Source organism: Rhinolophus hipposideros (genome assembly GCF_964194185.1).
Source record: "Rhinolophus hipposideros genome assembly, chromosome: 13".
Classification (NCBI taxonomy): Eukaryota; Metazoa; Chordata; class Mammalia; order Chiroptera; family Rhinolophidae; genus Rhinolophus; species Rhinolophus hipposideros.
Window position 1 is genome coordinate 2,225,402 of NC_138059.1, and position 20,353 is coordinate 2,245,754.

At 51.8% G+C, this 20,353-nt stretch overlaps 1 protein-coding gene across 26 annotated transcripts in view; it reads left to right on the forward strand.

Annotated features, from left to right (window-relative positions):
- The window catches only part of PTK2 (protein tyrosine kinase 2), a 183,208-nt gene that overhangs the window by 157,478 nt on the left and 5,377 nt on the right, over positions 1-20,353 (forward strand). For 18 of the 26 annotated variants that reach the window (XM_081070003.1, XM_081070005.1, XM_081070001.1 and 15 more), the window contains 6 exons: positions 3,789-3,875; positions 6,007-6,144; positions 6,727-6,858; positions 15,133-15,189; positions 18,621-18,660; positions 18,980-19,089. In XM_081070003.1, coding sequence (XP_080926129.1) covers positions 3,789-3,875; positions 6,007-6,144; positions 6,727-6,858; positions 15,133-15,189; positions 18,621-18,660; positions 18,980-19,089 — 564 coding nt within the window. The remainder of the gene's footprint in view (positions 1-3,788; positions 3,876-6,006; positions 6,145-6,726; positions 6,859-15,132; positions 15,190-18,620; positions 18,661-18,979; positions 19,090-20,353) is intronic. The other 8 variants (XM_081070012.1, XM_081070007.1, XM_081070006.1 and 5 more) reach the window with 1 other exon arrangement.

A 20,353-nucleotide genomic window follows, 5' to 3' on the forward strand; every position in this document is an offset into this window, starting at 1 on the left:
CAGCAGAAGGAAGCGAGACTCACGTCAAGGAAAACAACGGGTGGTATCGGTCGCCAGTGATCAAACGGGAATTTTCAAGCAAAAAGGTGAATTTTGACAAACTTACCTCCATCACCGTGACCTTGATAGCTTAAACTTTTCTGATGAGCTCAGGGTGATACTAACACGTGATTATTTTTTCATTGTATACTGAAATGTGTCAACATTGGGAAGATCTGCGTTACCCAGTGACCCACATTTTCCAAATGGTCACATCGCACGTGGGTAAAGGTCCACAGTACAAGACAGAGACGGATTTAATGGACCGTAACAGTCTGGTTCCAGGTTCCACGTGGCAAGTCACCTTTAAGAAAATGCCACTTGTAGTGTCAGAAAACAGTGTCCAAGTTGTGCCAAGACCCTGCTGAGTGTGCCTCCCTTTTCCAGGCACGTGGCTGTGTGGAGCTGGGTCTCTGCAGCCCGTCCCGCCGACTGGATGTGGACGCAGCCCGGACCGCCGGCTGCTTTCCTGCCACGAGGAGGCGCCACTCCTCTCACGGGCTTTTTTTGGTGGGAGTTGGGGTGGGGTAAAAAAATAGTGTTTTTTAAAAATGTAATTAGTTTGTTATTTTGAGGGGTCTGTTTTAATTTCTAATACTGAAAGTATTGGTAGATACGTTCCAGATAAACAAAAGCTCCTGGAGTCCTCAGTAAGTTTTGAGAATAAAGGATCCTAAAAATGAAACCTTCGAGGAGTAGGTGTTCCGAACAGGGTTTCTCAACCCTAACCAGATCTAGCACTCCATTTCTATAAAAAATATTCGACAATGTCCCATTTCCTAATTTTGAAGTGAAATACATAGGTAATCAAGTGACGTGCGAATCTCAAAATGCCAGTTCTGCCAGGAGACCGCTAACTACACAAGAGAAATAAAAGTAGATCTTAATAACGTATGCACTCACCTGTAGGGAATACTCTGGTCGGTGACAGTGGGAGGCGTGTGGGGGCCCAGGTGCACCTGTGTGTGGATTCACCACAAGCCAGCCCCAGCCGTGACCGAGAAGGAATCTCGTTGGTCCTGATGACATGATTTTCTACAGTGGCAGGAAATCTTGGTAAAGTTAAAACCAAACAAAATAAATTGGCCGTCAGTACACAGTAGTTGCAGTTCTGGAAAGTTCAGTGTCTGATAAACTGCAGAATACTATTTGTGTTCCCATGCCAGACAGTTGGTTCTAGGTTCCAATTACAGGGCCGTGTTCTTTGACTTCGATAAGGTTGAGAGAAACATCTGGAAGGAACGGTCCTGTTGCTTGGACCCGTTTCTCCCCCGCCTGCCCGCCACCCTACGTGCCCACCGTCGTGATCTCAGAGCCCCTCAGACACCCCGAACGCCTTCCAGGAGCACGGCCGCCCAGCTGAGAACGCTCGTTTCGGGCACATCAGGTTTTCCTTTCTCTTCCTCCGCACTCGGGAGGTATCAAGGAAAATGCCCGCAGCTCCATAGTCTGCTTATTTAAAATCCAAGTTTCTCTTTGAGGAGGACATGTGTTCCTGGTAAATCGTAGCGCTTAGTAGCGGGTGACACTTTTGGACACTCACATGGAAGAACTTGACGGATGTTAGCTTATTTAATCTTCATGGCAGCCACTCCTTCTCTGAGACTGGAGGCAAGGGAGGTGAAGTGCCTGGTCATCTGCTGGCCGCCTGCTTCTCCGCCCGCCCTCCTGCCCGCCGGGCCGAGTCCGTGTGTGCAGAGAGCACAGGCGGACGGCCGCAGCACCCCACGCTGTCGTGAGCAGGGGTGCTGCTGTGCCCTCCTTTGTGGAACAGTTGTCTTTCCATCTTTGTACTGTTGGTTTTACTTTGAAGTGGAACCTTAGCGGTGCTATCCTTTGCTACCCTGTACCTCCCTGTGAGACACTGTGTGGAGACTCTGCCATTCTCTGGCTAATCCCTCTCGTGCTTGCCTTTTTATTGGTGAGACAGAAGTGTGCTTGCCAGGGTAGCATCACAACACAGCAGCTTCTGGAGCAGGCAGTGCTGCCATTCCTGCTGTGCAGCCTGTGCACATTACCTGACTTCTCTGAGCCTCAGTTTTATCCTCTGTACAATGGGCCCGTAATACTGCTTGGTACATTGCTCTCCGAAGGATCAAATGGTATGTAAAGTACCTAGCTGGGGGCACACAGGACAGGCTGAGTAAAAGTTTTCATTTTGCCACCTCCCGAATGTCAGCCAGAGGACACTCCATACAGCTGTCAGTTGTTCTGTTTACCGCCTGATTCTTGGCTGTGTGCAACCATCCTTGGACTCCGGAAAGCCTTTCCCAAACAACCATTGTAATGCACACATATCAACACATCCCTTCAAAATGACTGTACGGAGAGAGTCAACTCCTATTTTGCCTCCTCTTAATACGTGTTCAAATGACACCATTAAAACTAAATCAGAAGGGTAGTCCCTTGGACTTCAGACATTCTTAGGAAATTGCCCCCAGCGATCGGAGTAAAGCCCCCTTCATGCCCCTTTCCTGTGTCAGGGCATCTCGGGGGTCTGTCCTCATATGTAGTTAAGTGTGGAGTGGACTGCGTCTGGGACACTGAGGTAGGGTGGTGCCACAGGGGTAAGGAAAGGATTTCCACCCTCAGGTTAAGAGGCCCGTGGTGGCCGGGCCAGAGCAGGTACAGGTACCTGCAGCCCTGGCCAGGATTCTAACACCTGCGGAGAGCAGAGGGCTTAGGTTTATGTCAGGTGGGAGAACTCGGGAGCCGCTGCATGAAGGAAGTAACGTGGGAAAGACTCCCAGGACAGAACAGGAAACGTTCTACAGGTGGAGGGGACATTGTAAGTCGGGGAGGGGGAGACTTTAGAGCTTCCAACGTACTCAGAGCTTAACTGGAGCAAAACACATCTCCCTCTAGGACCGAGCACGTGTGTGGAAAAGACAGACAGGCACTGAAGCATTTTCTGTCCTCCCTTGGACCTGCTGGGGCCTCAGTCCATTCCCTTCCTTCTGGCCGTCACGTGGCTGGGGAATAATGGGTTCCATTTTGTGAAATCCCTCAGGATTAGACTTCTGTGTCACACCAAGCTGTTCTTTCACTATGAACTTTAAATTCAGGTATCTCACAAGCAGAGGAGGATTTTAGAGCTGGAAGGACTCCAGAGTGCCTGTGGCTCAACTCCCATTGTACAGATGTGGAAAGAAAGCGAGTCGGCCTATTCATTGCTCTGCCACCCGGCCGGCAAGGGACAGAACAGGACGAATGTCCGCTCGCTGCACAGAAGCGTCCCCGTTGGCATTTTCTTAATGCTGGGTGGTATCGGGCAACTTGTCAGCATGCACTTGTTGGCCGTTGGTCCTCGTCTCCGGGTCTTCTCAAGTCTTTCGCCCACGATGTAGATTGTTTCTCATTTACCTTTTTTTTCTTTTGTTGCTGGGGTTTTTGGTGTCATTTCTAAGAAACCATTGCCTACCCCAAGGTCACAAAGATTTGCTCCTGTTTTCTTGTAAGCGTTGTCTAGTTTTAGCTCTTGCAGTTAGATCTGTGACACTTGCAGTCAAGTTCTGTGTGTGTTGTGTGGGAGGTGGCCACCTTCGTGTGTCCACATGTGGGTCTCCTGCTGGCCCGGCGTCACTTGCTGAAAGGACTGTTTCCCCACTGAAATGTCTTGGCGTCCTTTCTCATTCTTTCCTACTAAGCTTTGTGGAGAAATACCTTTTCCTGTTATTTTCAGTAAAACGTAGATTTACCAAAATAATCAAAATACTCATTGGTGTGACGCTCTGTTGCTTTGTTCACAGCCCAGCAGGCCTGGCTATCCCAGTCCGAGGTCCAGTGACGGGTTTTACCCCAGCCCACAGCACGTGGTACAGACCAACCATTACCAGGTACGCCCGTCGTTTCAGGCAAGACGTGCTCTTTACTCCTCGGCACGTTTGGGGGTGGGGAGGTATGTTGTCTATGTCTGTGCTTTTTATTTGTGTACTTATGAGTGTGACTTGGCAAACAGAATGCCAAGTAACTGTCTAAGGAAGCGTTGTCTTGTCATCCTGTCCCGAGCAGCGGCCATAAGTGGTCACTCATCACGTGTCCCACAGTTGTCAGGTCCGTTCTCTTCTCCCTGATCTGACAAGGTACAGGGAGACCCGGCAGGTACACGCGAGGCAGAGGTGACAGTAAACCTGGCAGTTTTTCTGGAAGGGAAGAACGACACTGAAAGTTGCCTTAAACGCCAGATGAGATGCCATGTAGACCAGTGTGGAAAGAGTTAGAGGCAGCTCCCCTACAGATTAGAAAAGAGTATCAGTGAAAGAAAAGGGCCTGGTGTGCAGGAAGGCACGGCTCAGCGGGCACCGAGCAGGAGCTGGGTACCAGAGCTGTTCAGAGAAAGCACGACATCGCCTGCTGATGAGACGGCAGAAGGAGAAAGCACTCAGAGCTGGCAGGCCTTGGGGCCTTCCTCAGGGGCTGGGCACAGGCCCGTGGCACATTCACGGCCGGGCGTTTGGGGCGTGTTTGTTCTAGGTTGTCCCTTCTAGAGTAGAAGCCCCGAGCAAAGGGACTTGGTGCGACTTACGTGCCTCCGTAGAACAGTGTGTAGGTTAGAGTTCTGTGAATAAGTTAAGCATTCGTGTTTTTCGTAGAACAGATGGACGGGTAACCTCTCCCAAGCCGCACGTTTCCACACCTTGTACATGACAACAGCAGTGGCACGTCTCCTGGTCCTGTTTCACGTGCTTCCTCGGTGCTCCTCTGCTCCTTGCGCGTGGTTGCTGTTGTGTAGAAAACTGCCTGAGAGCATTTGAAATCTTTGTTGTGAAAATTCCTAAGAGTTCTCTTGTAGGAATGTGTTCATTCTGACCCCAAATCGTGGTGACGTAGCATTTTATGTTTAGTAGAAGTTTTTATGATTAGATATTTTCATTCAAGTAAACTGTGAGAGCTATCTGTATATCTTATTTGAAAGTTTATTGATTACATATTGCCAGTAGGGAATTTGGGTATAAATCAGAGTCTGGAAATGGAACAGATACACAAAAGCTGTGCTGAAGGGTGTGCTGCTCTGTGGAAATCCTAATTTGGCTGCTTTATCTCATTAAAAGATTACCTGACAGCCCTGACCGCCCCATACGACGCTGATAAGTGACGGGGACAAGTATTGATTTCGTTCTCTCTCTATCGATTGGGGAACAGAACTAAATAAAGAAACTTGTTTTCCTTGAGCCCTGACCCTTCTCTCCAAGGCCACCTGTGTGTCTTCTCTCTGGCCGGGTCGTCATTGTTCGAACATGAAGAGTGACTTTTCACCCCACCAGCCCTGGTTCACTAGAGAACAAACATTCGGGGGTTTGTGTGTTTGTTGCTGGGGCGTGGTGGTGGGTCTGGCGGGAAAGGAGCTCCCGAGCAGTGCAAGGCGGTCATCTTGGTGGCCTCCTGTTGCTTTTGCATGGAGGGTGGTCTGCTCTCAGCACTGCAGCAAGTGTAAGATGCCAAAGTAGGTAATTTCTGATTTTCTAATGAATATTTGCCTTAGCTGTCTAGCCCGACCATGACAGAAGACCTGTTCTGAAGATGTAGTTAAGATTCCATTTCCTCGTCCTTAGCTGCTCCTGGAAGCCACCTGCCTTCTTGAGCTCAGACCCCTTCCTCCATCGTCACAGCCAGCAGTCACCATGCCCGGTCTGACCCTTCTCAGTGGCCACACCTCCCACTCTGCCTTCTGCTTCCCTTGAGCGCTTTTCAAGAGCCTCGTGGTCACGTTGGGTCCCCTTGGATGACCAGGATGATCTGCCCATCTCAAGACTCCTCATTTATAATCCCGCATGCAAAGTCCCTGTTTCTTGTGAGGTGCCGTGTTCACAGGCTCTGGGGACGGGCCAGGGACGTCTTTGGGGGGCCAGTATTCTGCTCGCACAGCACTCTCTGTAACCGTAGTTACTCCTTTCGTGTGGAGAGCGAGCAGAGCCGTGTAGGAGTGTCCTGTGTCGGGACGTGACCCGGCCGCTCGCTCACCCGCAGGTCTCTGGCTACCCGGGCTCACATGGGATGACAGCCATGGCCGGCAGCGTCTACCCAGCGCCGGCACCCCTGCTGGACCAGACAGATGCGTGGAACCACAGAGCACAGGAGATATCGATGTGGCAGCCCAACCTGGAGGTCAGTGCAGTATTCTCGGGCTTCAGTTTGCTCACGAATGAAGCTTTGCGCAAGGTCCCTTTCCTCTCTAAATCCTAAGATTTCTTGGTTTTGAGTACCTAGTTCTAAGATCAAGGTAGTCCATCTACTCATATGCTTTCTGGCTCTGAATCCTTTTTACTAAAGAAAGGAGAGATGCCCATTCATCTGAAAGGCAGAGCCCCAAGTGGAATAGAATTAGCGTGTCCATGAGGCCCAGGAAGAAACTGGAAGACAGTCAGAGCCTGTTAGTACTGACCAGCGCACACCACGACTTCACTCCCAGATTGTTCCCACCGTTTATGGTAACAATGCTATACACTTTGCATGTGGCGTAGATTCTTTCCTTAGCATAATGCCCTGCAAGTTAAGCTGAGTACAGCGATTTTTAAACGAGCTGGGCACGTGTCAACTTGTGGCTTCCAGAAAGTCCCCTTCAGGCAGCCTAAGATCCCCATGTCCACCACCCTTGCTGTTTTGCTTGATTTTTTGGAAAGACAGACAGAAAAAAAGTGAGGGCATCACAGTGGGCTCTGAGAGCAGGATCCTGTCTCATTCTCCCAGGACTCTGCGGCACGGGACCTGCGAGGGCTCGGGCAGGTGCTGCCACCCCACCTGATGGAAGAGCGGCTGATCCGACAGCAGCAGGAGATGGAGGAAGACCAGCGCTGGCTGGAGAAAGAGGAGAGATTTCTGGTAAGCACATCCCGGGAAGGCGGCCCACCCGAGCCCCGTGGGACCTGCAGTATGGCACACAGTCGTGTCTTCCAACGCAGGAGAGCCAGCGGTACACTTGGTTCCTGAACTTGCAGCACTGGGGCACTTGCTTTTCTGGACTTACCTTTTCAGAACACACTTTTACGGTTTCCGTGGTGGCATTGTAGGCTCCAAGGCAAGCAGTCCTGTGGGTTTTCACACAGAAACAACTCCTCTGAAGTGGCAGCCTGCACCTGAAACATGTGACCGTGCTGCTGCAGGGCATGTCGCTGGGTGGCCAGAATCGCGGGCGCTGCCCTTCCTTCGTTCTGGCCGGACGGACTACACCTCCTTCCCAGTGTGTCTGGCCTGTGGGTGGACATGTCTTTCTCCGCAACTGTTGTCAACACTCCCTCAGAAGTCCCCTGGGGACAGAGAGGAAGTGGTGAGACAGAGCAGCCTTTGTGTCAGTTGACACAGGGCCCTTTTGGACTCATGGCCCCACTTCTGTGCCCTGAGCCTCAGAACGCACTCCGCCCACCCCACATGGCCATTTCAGTCTTTCCAAAGTAGCCTGAGGAGAGCGACCACTGAACAGCCAGGGCTCGTACTGTTTCCACAAAACCTTGAACGGCTGACGTGTCCCGTGTGGTCCAGACCTGGTCCCTCGTACTTGGACTCGGTAGACATTCGTGGAGGCCAACTCTGCCAGGCTCTGTGCCGAGGGACTGGGTACCAGTGAAGGCAGGAGCCAGCGCTGTTTTGAAATCACTTAGTCTTACAGGCACAGAAACATTAACCCAATTAATCGAGTTAGGAGGCAGCGGTTTCAGACTATATTCTGCAGAATTCATCACCATGTGACCCTGTTTCATTCTTTATATGTGCTTTTCATTTTTTACACATAGTTTAAAATTAAACAAAGCGACCTGTGCTGTCAGGCATGGTGAAGCACGTTGGAACCTGTTGGAGAGGCCAGTGGCCTCACTGCAGACAGACTGTTTTGGGGCAGAGCCTGCCAGCCCATGCACACCTGTGAACTTGAAACGAGGTCACGTTAAGAGGGGCGCTTTCTTCTTTTTTGGTGGGGCCTGCGAACGTCACACATGCTTCCATCCTCGGTTGAGTGCCAGACAGGTCTGACACACGTATGAGCACACACCCGTGTCACAATGTAGCAGGATAACACGTAGTATTTACTAGATGCTGGTCACCGTCCTGCATCACAGCCACCCAGTGAGGAAGAGACCGGTCCATAATCCTGTGTCCGAAACTCGTGGGTTCTGTGGGCTTTGGAATTCAGTATTTTCTTCTTTCAGAAAGTTAATGTAATGGGACGCACGTGCCATATGTTAGGTACTACTTCAGTGGCATCCCAGAGTTAAAAGCACAAATACTGCTACAGCAGAACACAAGTATCCACAGTAACAGATAGAAAGACAGACCCACGTCAGGTCAGGTCCGGTTTAGGTATGAAGTTCGTTTGCTTCAAATGGAAAACAACAGTCTCACCATTCTTCAGTGCTTTTTAGATTTTGGAAATGAGGCTAAAGGGATGTGAAGCTGCGCCTTTATTCCCCTCATTTAGAGATGAGGAAGTGGGCCAGGCCGCCCAGGTAGTGTGCGCAGGTCCCTGTTCCAGGGCCCGAGGCTGTGACCTCGCTGCCATCTGCCTCTGGCACACGCTGGATAATGTCTCGCTGCGGGGAGCTGGAACTCCGACGGCACCCGCAGGCCTTCTTCTCAGCGTGTATTCACAGGAAGGGTCCCGCGCTGATTGGGGACATGGTGAGTGATTTCACACTGTCAGAATTCTGAATGAGTTAACGGAGTTACGGCATTCTTGAGATGATAAGAAAAGCTTCAAAAAGTGGTTCTTCTGTCCTGTACTGAGCTGAGTGGATCCGTTTGGGTACCATGTCGGTTCTAACAGTACAACCACCTTACGTTTTCAACTTCTATCCAGACCTATCTTCCCACATCGCCGTGTGTTTTAAAAGATAAATGTTACAAATTCTCTGAACTAGAGTTCATGTATTTAAACACCGGTACCCCGTGTACAGTCGCATTTGAGCAAAGGTTTTGCTCCCAAGCGAGTGAAGCCACCGTCTGATGGTGGGACGGAGGCCAGCATGCAGTGAGCTGGGCGGGGTGGGGGCATTGGAGCTGAGGTAACGTTGGAGCCAAGGCTTGAAAACAAATTGGAATTTTCCAGGGAAACAGGCTCAGGAAGTACATTGCAGGCGCACGGAACAGCGCGTGTGATGACATGGGTCACGAGCCTGTTCTCAGCAGCCCCCATGCTCGATGCGCCTAGAGCTTGCTGGTGGGGAAGCGGGCGATGAGTTCAGGCATCACTCAGTCTGAGTGAGTTCACGGCTTCTAAACAGAAGGCTCAGGACTGCGTTTACTCTGCTGTCCGGTCAGTGCGGTGGCTTTTTTTTATTATTGAGATGATTTACATATAATGGACTACGGATCAGTGAGTTTTTATACATACGAGCATCCCTGTGCCCTATACCCATACGCAAGATGTCTCTATCACCCCAAATGGCTTCCAAATTACGTTCAGAAGCCACTTACGAACTTGCATAGACTGCCCCCCGCCAGGTTCTCATCGGTGTCACCTCAGGCCTGGAGGAAAACCCCAGTGGTGTGACGTCCCCAGCGAGCCTGTCTCCTCAGCTCAGAGGAAGGACGTTCCCCAGAGTTCCTTCCTGACTTCTTTTCTTCCTCCCGAGTAGCGTTTAGGATTTTCCTTAAGTACATGTCTTAGTTCCCCTGTTAAACTGCTACCCAGCCATTGAGACTTCCTGTCACGGATATAGCGGCATCTCGTTCTCGTTGAACTTGTCCGTTGTGTATTTCTGTGTGTGCACGTGCACTTTCGTTTTAGGAATTTGTTTTGTGTTTTTCAATATTTATCACATGACATCTTTTTGACAATTTCCTTGGATTTTCCGAATGCACTGTTGTTGCTTTTTAAAAACCATGTTCTATCTTCATTTTCAGTGTTCGTTTCATTCTGCATATTTCTCTCCTGAAGCATCTCTTGCCAACTTTTATATTAAATAGGTCTTTGCCCATTTTCCTGCTTTTATTTTTAAAGATATTGTCTATAGTAGTTTTCTCTGTTAAGTATAATGTTGGCTCTACATTTTAAATATTTGGGTTTTTGTTTTGTTTGTTTTTTAAGAAATCTTTAAAAGGTTCAACATGATGATTTATGTGGAGTGTTCTGCGTGGGTTTATGCTGGTCCGCATCCCAGAGATAAGACCCTACTTAGTCAGAGTTGATCATTCTTTTAAGGCCGTGACTTATTGTTTGTGATGTTTCATTGGGGTTTGGTGTTGATGTTCATAAGTGAGAATGATTTGTTTGTTGTCATTTTGGCTTCGAGGTCAACACAGTCCTGGTTTCCTAAGATGAGCTGAGGAATCGCTACCTGGTTTGGGTGGCCGTATGGTCGAGGGTCGGGCTGCTTCCAGCACGAGAGCTGGGGGACCAGTCATAGCTTCCCCAACAAGGGACCGAGGGCAAAGTGTAAGCGTTCCGCCTAAGGCATTTTAAACTGGGGTCTCTGAAATATTGTCCCTTCCAAGCCGTTTTTCCTATGCAGCCACAGCGATAGTTCTAAAACAAGCATCTATCTGATCGTGTCACTCTCTGACTTCAGACCTGCCAGTGGTTAGCACAGGATGACCAGCTCAGGGTCCTGGCCTGTGAGCTGACCTCCCCGCCTCCCTCCCGGCTCCGTACTTCCTGTCCTCTTTCTCAGCCCCTGATTGTGACCAAGGGGACTGAGCACAGAGGGGGGCACAGCGTATAAGCCATCCGGGAGGACTGAGCAGCTGAAAGGATGGACCAGCCCCGGAAGAACATTCCAGGGAAAGGGCACTCCAAGTGCAAGGGCGCACGGCCAGCTGGGAAGGAGCCACGTACATCTGAGGGTCGGAAGGACAGCCACAGTGGCCAGAGTGCAGAGAATGAAGGGGGACAGACCTCACGGCAGGGGGCCCGGGGCACGGGAGGGGCAGGGAAACTGCGCAGGCTGCAGCTCCACACTCAGGACGACCCTTCCCACCTGGCACTCCAGTTTAGGACGGCGTTACTGGAAAGAACCTAGACTCTGGACTCAGCCAGATGAGAATTAAAAATCCTGGTGATTCTGCCCCTACGTGAGTTGTGTTACCTCTTTAGGCTTTCATTCATTAATCTGTAAAATAATTATAATATCCTCTGTAAGCTGCGGGTAGTACTTTTCTCAGAGTTGGGTTGAGAATTAAATGTGTGCCGTGTAAACCGTGGAGGCAATAGGGAATACGCCTTAATCTTTCAAAGGGCCTTTATCGCTCTTCCTCGTCGGTTTGATCTCCGCAGCAGCCGAGAGAGCTGCACTGATGAGAATCTGGAGTCCCGGATCGTAGGGCTCATGTGACACAAAGTTCCTGTAGATGGAATATCTTAGGGCCGCTCCCGACCAAAGATGAGAGTCCCAGGTCAAGGGACAGGCAGTCGCCGCCCCCACAGGGGCTCTGCAGGGAGCCCTGAGCGTCACTCACAGCTGGGCTTCCTTGCACTGGGCGTGTGTGTTGTTACAAAGAAACCTTAGAGCTCCTTGAGTGGATCAGTGTTAGCAGGCAGGTAAGAGGCCCCTGGTTGTCTGAGCGTCGTGTGTGTCCCCTGGATGCAGTCTGTGCTGGACATGCCACCTTCTGGGCAGACACGTTCCAGGCAGGCTTCTCCAGCCACCACGAGGGGCCCGATTCCGGGCTCGTTCTGCGCTAGACAGTAGACCTGCCGCTCCGGTTATATAAAGTTAAAAGCAGTGACTAAAAAAGGGAAATTATTTTAGTAAAGATGCACAAAACAAAAGCCAAATTTTTTTTTTTTTTTTAAAGAAACTTTAATTTGCCGATCGAAGAAAGTATAGGAAGAAAAATGCAAATGATCCCATCTGCTGCTCACAGCTGACTGGCTGCAAGAGACGACCATGTGGCCCAGCCCTGCGTGGTCACAGAATAGGTAGAATAGATTTTAAAATAAGGCTTATGCTGGCTCCTTGCTGCCCAGTCGCAGAGAGGGTTTGAATTAACGTGTCCAAAAGCCAAATTTTTCATTATGAACTTCCACAGACCCAAAACTATTTCAGGTTGCTCTAGAAATTTCTACAGCCTGTCACCTGTTTCCGTGTCATCGTGGCCGGGTAACAAATCATTCCCAAATCGTTCCCGACCTGCCCTGGTCCTGGGACTGAGCGGGGAGCAGCACAGCCGCTCGTCAGGAGGCCCGTGCATGCAGCCTGCCAGCAGCTTCTCATTTGAAAAGCTAACTCCTAAGTTGCTTTGTCAGTAATATTGCCAAGACACTTTCTAATCGATCACAATCAATAGCTGTTTAGTGAAAGCTTCTGTTTTTAGGACCTACATGGTCGTGTGCGGGTACTGTTCTAATAATGGCTCCTACCTTCTCTTGAACACTTCGGGGAGCCAGGGTCCCGCAGGTGTACCTGTCCACGTTCGTGTAGCAGCAGTTGCTCGCTCCAGGTCACACAGCCGCGACCTATAGCACCTGCTGTCTGGCGTGCCTGCTCCCTTCTCCCATCCCAGGTGAGCTCCTTCGCTCCTGGGAACCCCCCGCTGTGTTTCCAGGGCTTTCTTTCCTGTTTGGGGCACTACTTAAAGACAGAGTAACTTTGCTACTGATTTTTGTTACTATGTGCACAGTAGTTTCTGACGTGATACTATGTTAAAAACAGGATTTTAACTTTAAAAAAGTCTTGTCTATATATAGCCTACTTTGTGTTCTGAGAAAGGAAATAAATATTTGAGCTGTTTCTCCTCGCGTAGCAGACCCAAAGACAGCCCGTTCTGGGCCTGTCCTGCTTCCGAGCTGGGCCACTCCTCCTGTGTTCTTCCTTATGCCGTGTTCCGGATTTGAAGGCGATAGAGGATAATTCAAGGAGGGAGGCCTTTGGGGTGAAAGCCTTAATTTGAAGTTTTTAGGGTGATAGCAGCGTGAGAGTAGAGACAAGGTGGCCTGTGGGTTGCTGTGTCCCCAGAACCTACAACAGCGCCTTGAGCTCTCTCCTGCCGCCCAGGACAGTGGGGTACACATGCCCTCTCGGAGCATTCTTCATGGTGCCAGGACCTGGAAATAACCCACTTGCCCTTGAAGGGCAGAGTGGATAAACGTTCGCGCGTGGGATACTGCATGACAGTGAAAATGAACAAATCACGGCGACACAGGGCTGCTCGGACGAATCCGCAGACCGTGTTCACAGAAGACTCCAGGTGCAGATGAGCCACATCGCTGCAGCCATTTGCCTGCAGTGCAGAAGGGTCGTCGCTGGGCTGGCAGGCAGGGCCTGGTCCCTTTGGGGGGTGGGAGGCGGGTCTCACTGTCGGGGAGGCCGCACCCTGCCCGCAGCTGGCTGTGCCTTGATCTGGGTCTGTGTGAGGCGGGCCACACACGTACGAATGTGCTTTACACTTAAGATTCGTGTGCTCTGTTGTGCAGAAGTTATACCTAAGTGACAAAATATAAGGAGGTGCATACCAGGTGGGAAAGTCAAGTAGCCCCAAACGTCATGTCTGTGACCCATTTGTAGGAGCTTGTAAATCTAAGTTGCCTCACTTTGTTTTCTTTAAGAAGGGCGCAGCTCACAGTGGCCCATGCAGGGATTGAACCAGCAACCTTGGTGCTGCCCCCACCACGCTCTGACCAACTGAGCTGACTGGCCACCCCGCCTCACTTTATCTTTGCTATTACTGTCTTCAGATCTAGAATATTCTGTAAGGGGGAAACAGGAGAATTTAGTCTCATCCAGTAGCAGACACAGTTATGGACGGGCTGTCTGGCCCGGTCTTGGCGCTCCCCTTTCATTCAGGTGGCCTGGGTCGGGGCTGTGAGGAAAAAGTGTAGCTCTCCCCACTCACGGAATACAATGGACTTGATGTCGGACAGGCCTTTCTCAGGTAAAATTGAAATCCTCTCTGGAAAAGTATGACGTTAGGGATTATTGTGCATGAAGGAATGAAAATAAGTCATTTCCTGTGATTTACATGGAAATGAAAAATAGACAATTCATGTAAATCCATGAAACCCAGCACTTTGCTCTGTAAGCAACGGAGACCGGAGCTGCTTATGTAGAAAGTACCTAAGATACCTCCGGTGCTGCTGCTCACGAAACGTCTGTGGGCTGACGGGACCCCCCTGTGTTGCCTCAGACCACTAATCCCGCCTTTCCAAGCGTCACGTTCCTCGTCTGCGAATCTCTTTCTGCCTCGCTTGTGGATTAAAGACTCCTTCAGCAAGAGTTCGCTAAACGTCCGATGTGTGTGCCTGGCTGAGCCAAGCATTGCGCAATCCGGTACTAACCGTGTGATGCTGGAGATGGTTTGGAGGGGTGAGGTGTCTTGTGCAAAGGGGTGTAGGCGCTCAGTGCACAGGAAACCGTGCCAGGTCCTTCCTTTCCTCTCACCAGTCTGTCCCGCGTTGTACCAGGGAGCGGATCCAGTGGGGAGGCAGGCAGCACTCCTGTCGTGTCCCGGGTGCCAGGCCCTCGTCAGGCGCGGAAGGTGCAGACGAGCCAGACATCAGGCCGTGTCTGTGCAGCAAAGGAAGTAATGACTGTGCAGTTCCTGCCACACACTGTGTGGGACACAGTGGCTGGAGGGGACCAGGACACAGACCCCGAGAAGGCTGTGTGGCCGTGTGCGTGGGCAGTGTGGTCAGCGGGGCTGCCGGCGCTCCACGAAACCCCAGCACTGGAGCGTGTGGGCGTGGGAGGCCTGCAGGCTGCCGCCTGGGGTCAGGTCACCTCTGTGAGCGAACTTCACATCCCCTCCTCCTGTTCAATCCGGACGTCTCTGTTTGATTTCTGCGTTCTGGGTGCATTGGGGGGGAAAGCCTTACAGGTAGACCTTGTTGCTTTGGCCCTACGCCGCCGGGAAGCCGGCAGGGCTTGGGGCCTAGCGGTGTGTCCTGGGGTGGCGGTTCTCCTGGGTAAGAAAAAACTCACTCCACTGCTGGGAAGAGAGGTGAGATGCAGCTTCCCAGTGTGGAGGAAGCCATGGCACAGGCACGTGTGCACAGAGAGGGGCTGCCAACCAGGGCTTGTCACCTCTGAGTTTTGAGAGCTTTCCTCCAAATGGGGACCTTTCAGCTCTTCTTACGCAGAGGACAATTGTGTCTTAAAAGGAAGTGCCTGCAGACTATGCCAAGGACCTTCCAGCCAAGCATGACACTATTTGCTTTTGTCCCCACTGCAGAAACCTGACGTGCGGCTCTCTCGAGGCAGCGACAGGGAGGACGGAATTCAGGGCCCGGTAAGCAGCCGCCGCGTTTTCACCAGGATTGGACCGGCGTCATGGCAGTTGTGCTGATGCTGTGCTAAGGGGCCCCCCCTCCGTTCTGTAAACAAAGTGGCCGTTTCAGCCAAGACGAGTAAACACACGCCCCTGGCCCACAGGCGTGTTCTGCCCCTTCACTGACACGTCTTCTCCATAGTGAGCTGAACGCGCGGTGCCCTGAGGAAATGTGTACACATATGAAGTGTTCACACACACACGTCATCTGCTGAATTTGTATGCTCTCACTGCATGGTTCTCAAAGTTTCCAAGTCATAGGAAATGTGTTGAAGCAGGAATCTTTCTTCTAGGTGTTGTGAGCAGAAATGCCTGATACTCTCTTTAAAGAGCTAGTGTACGATTATTCCAAATATATTTAAAACCTACTAGAACTATTCCCTAGTCTTTTAGTGAAGTCGTTAAAATGGTTCTGTTAGGATTTCCATCAACAGAATGTCTGGTTAAAATAAATGCAGATTTCTTCGAATGCTTAAAGAAGTTCCAGTGAAAATTGGAAACCTGTGCCTGCCAGGTAGCAGACTTCCGGCTAGAAATCAACCCCTAGTTTACTTCTAAACACACGTGCATACACACACGAAACCACGGCCGGCTGGCTCCACGACGCATCTACGCACGGACCCCACCAGGAGCCTGCCCTCATCTGGATGTAAATCCCGCCACCCCTGAGATTGGGGCCCTGGGAGGGGAGCGCAGCCGCCGGCGGGTGAAGGTCCGGCATTTCCCGCCAGTGCTGGTGCCCCGGGCCCACAGACAGTATTAGACGCCCTTCTTTCTGGGCGTAGTCACCCACTAACACCTTCCTTCCACTGAAGAGATAAACGTGTGTCGAGCAGTCTGACGTAAGCTGTCAAGGAGAAAGTGAGAATCGGAATGAAAACAAACCCTGGTCACGAGTCCGGTTGTTTAGAAAGAACATTACTAATAGGGAAGTTTATTTAAAAAGGAAAACTGCGTTGCAGTCTGTGGCATATAGAAGACACCCAGGAAATACATGGATGAATGGATTACACCTGGATAGAAGGATTACTCAGAAACACCTTGTAAAACAGACAACGTGTGAAGGGTCTACGTGTGGTCTCGTAGCATTTGCTATCCAACAGCTCTGGGTGACAGCAAGAGCGTGTAGTACTTATGGAGAAGGTGCTGAGTACTGCAGGGTGCTGTGCCGAGTGCTTTGCTCCTGCGACGTCACTGAATCCTCAGCACTCTTGGAAGGTTGTCTTGCCACTCCTGCTCCACAAACGAGTTAAATGAGGCTAGTGGAAGACAACATGCCCAAAGCCACCATCGCAGAGGCAGATGCCAGCCACGCACATGACAGCAGGCGGTCGTCCTGGGTCAGCTGGCTTCCTCGCTGGACGCATGCAGTTTAGGTTGTGGTTGGTACCCGGGGCTTGGTACACATTGTGACTGTGTCTACTTTCTTCTGTCCTTTGCTGAAGATAACTGTTTGGTTTGGCCCACTTCTGAAGTTCTCCAACTTAGTGCTTTTGAAATGTGCCACGATTTCAGGGAGAACCCTTTGTCTGGTGAAGCCGTGTGGATATAACGAGGTCTGAGCCAGTGACAAACACTAACGACTGCCTCCTGGACACGGAGCCCATCAGTTTGCATAAAAAGAAAATCTTTGGATTTTCAAAATAGTGCACAGGTTGACAGCACGTTTACTTTGTGGCACCAGGCCTGTGTGGGTACTTGTTATTAGCCTCAGTTTGTGGGAAAAGCTAAGCTCCAAAGAGCTGAGTGAGCCTGCAGGCCCAGCACCTGGACACGCAGCAGCACGAGAACACGGCCCGACCCCACCCTGAAGTGGGCGCTTCTGTGCCTGCCCTTCCAGAGCACACCTGGGCGGCTGCCTCTCGGTGCACGATACTAATCTAGAATGTTCTGAGAACAGAATTTTCTCGTTATTTGAACTTTCATGGTACCTAAGTCAACCAGAACATTTTTTTGTGGGTTTTAAGGTTTTAAATGTGTGTGTTTTCCCGCCTGGATCAGTCGGCACAGCACAGCCAGCAAACTGTACCCACTGTTGGTTTTGGCCACGTTTCCACTGTTCTCGCACTTGCTCACTCCTCACCACACTGGGCACCTCGGTCCCTCAGACACTCAGACTCAGTCTGCCCGTCCTCGGGGCTGCCGTCCTCGGTTTCTTCACACCTTCCCCCACTGCAGTCTGCCCAGACGTCGTGTTCTCCAAAGGTCCAGCCTTCCTTCTTAAGCCTGCAGTTTCCTGCTCTCGCAGCCGGTGCCCAGGTCCTTTCTCACCGGACACAGCCACTCTAACAGCTTGCACAGCGTGCTGTCCTGTGTGCTCACTGGGTGTCAGCTTTCTTTCCACTGCTGTGAGCTCCGACCGGGCGGGCCTTGTCCTGGGCCTAGAACAGGGCAGGTGGCCATCAGACAAATGGCAGGCCGACTGCAAAGTGGTCCGCAGAGGCAAGTTGTTACGGGATCCTCCCTCGTTCTTCTCACGTCCCAGCTCGAGGGCTTTGCCAGTCTGTGCAGGCAGGATTGCCCGGTGGCTTGTCACAAGCACCAGCGAGGCTGGGGGCGCAGCTGATCGCCTCTGCCATTTCACAGTCCTCGTGGTTTAAAGGTGTGGGTCTCCAGGAAGTGCGGCACCTGACGTACATATACCATTTATTATTTTAAAATACGCAAAGAAAGTCTCTTTTCACAAGTATAATGTAGTTCTAAAAAGGACCTCTTGGTGAAGCTCACCTGGGCCAGGCTGTTCTGAGTGCTGTTGCAGCACGACAGCCTGAACTTGGTCGGATTGTAAGTGGAGTTGCCTTTTCACCCTGTCCCTGCGGTGGGTTTCAGGGCTTGTGGTTTGGCCACCTGGGTTGGCCTGTGGCTGGTCCGGGTCTGCTGGAGGGTAATAGCAGCTCCTGGAACGCACAGAGCTTCGGGTAACAATGACAATACAGGCACGTGGAAGGTGTAGACACCCAGCTCACCCAGTGAAATGTCTTCTCATCGTCATTGTTCCCCATTGCACCCTCTTGTAATCACAGTGCGAGAGGGTGGGAGGGAGGCAGTTTCCTGAGCAAAGGCCCACATGCTGGGAAGGCCTGGCGTTCACACCCGGGAGGGGACCTGTAGACATCCATGGATGTAATTGTTTTAAAGAACATTTTAGATTGGTTGTGACTGCCCTGTCCGTTTCCGCACCGTGCCCCACGCTTGCTCTGACACAGCTCTCGTGTCACACCCTGGAGGCATTATGGGCTTATGTGCCTAACCCCCACCCCACCCTGCATCTTGTTGGTCTTTGAACCCAGGGTTTATCAGAGGTGTCCATGGGAGTGGGGGGACGGGCAGGAGGGGCGTGGTGACCCTGTTATACACTCTGGTGCACTGACCGGCGTTTTCTCCTTCCACAGACTGGAAACCAACACATCTACCAGCCTGTGGGGAAGCCAGGTACGTGAAGAAAGGAATTGTGTGTCAGAAGTTTGTGTGACTTGGAGGGAGCAGCTTTGGAATGTACCACTGTCTGAGCCCTGGAATACCGGGATGTTTTAACACATTTCCCTCTGCAAGCCGTGGCAAGTGCCACGATTCCCAAATTCAGCCCACGCTGAGAATCCTGGGAACTGAGCCAGTTGTGTCACGCTGGGCTTGCCTCCAGGCTGCCGTCTCCAGACAGGCTGTGCCGTGGTGCCAGGACCCTGAGCGGTTTGGGAGCTGTCCGCGGGCCCCTCGTGAAGCTGCAGTACTCAGTGCGACTTGTTCCTTTTAGCAGACCCTGCAGCTCCGCCAAAGAAGCCGCCGCGCCCCGGAGCCCCCGGCCACCTGGGCAGCCTGGTCGGCCTCAGCAGCCCCGGGGACAGCTACAACGAGGGTGTCAAGGTGGGCGTCCTGCGTCGGTTGGTGACCCTGTGACATGGAGTGGTCAGCGCCTGAAGGCGGGCCACAGGCTGGGCTTGCGATGGGCTCCAGGACTCAATGTGGTCTGGTTCCGAACCCCCAGAATCAGGAACCCGCTTACAGGAAAACTTTCTTACCCATTGCCCTCTCACGTGATAGATTTCTCGGGCCTCGGTCACATCCTAACTTTCTAAATACGCGTTCTTCTGGTCAGGCTTTGGAATAAGGTGCTGGGCGGCTTCTGGTTGCAGAGATTCATTGAAGCCGGTGCTGGGGAAGGGAGCCCTCCACGAGGCTCATGGTCTCCAAGTTGGTCAGTGTGGCTTGCTGGAAAACAGCGTCATTTTCCAGTAGGGCCAGAACTGCCTTGGTAAACGCAGTGCGAGCTGTGGGGCCGGCCCTCAGTCGGGGGAGCGTGAGGCCCGGGGGTGCTGGCTGCGCCACCGGGTTCCTGACCCTCTGGACCCTCCCGTCTCCAGCAAGTCCGCAGGGCACGGGCCTGTCCAGAGCACCTTGGAAGCCGCTGTCCCCGTCGTGCCTGTTTAAGGAGAGGTGCCCCTCCACTCCCCACTAGACAGCTGTTACTCTCACATTTACTCTGCTTCTCAATTTGACACACTTTTTTTCACGTTTTAATGTCTCTGAAATCTGGATGGTGAGTTGGTTTAATTGGCAGCATTTTTTTCTTAGTGGTGCAGATGAAAGGTGCATCTTGTCCTGAAACGACCTTAGAGTTATGATGACTAAGGTATCGGTTAAGACAACCTTCCCACAGCGCCGAGTGCTGTGACCGCCTGTCCTCACAGCCCTGCTGGTGGTATTCTTTCTCCACATGTCGCATGAGACGGCCACGGTGTGCAGAGGGGAAGGAGCCTGTTTGAGCTTCTGCCTCCCAGAGCTGAGCCAGTGTTTAGCCGTAGACCTGGCTGTCCAGACATGTGCTTCTGCTCCCAGGTTCCCTCCAGAGCTGACAGGCTGGTCCCTTGCGGCCCCAGGGAGTCAGAGAAGTAGTTCTGGGGAAGAGGAGAGTGTCGTCTCCAGGCACAGGGTACAAGTCAGCCAGTAGCCCAGAGGGCGGCACCCAGCCTGCCCACTGCAGAGTGTAGCACAGTCCCTCTGGCAAGGGCCAGCTCCCCGAGTGCGGCTGGCGGGTCACCAGAAGTGAGTGCCAAGGGGCTTGGCCTCGGGTGGTGCCCCAGCTCCCCAGGGCTCTGTCCCAAGGACGTGACTGGCTGATCTCTGGGGA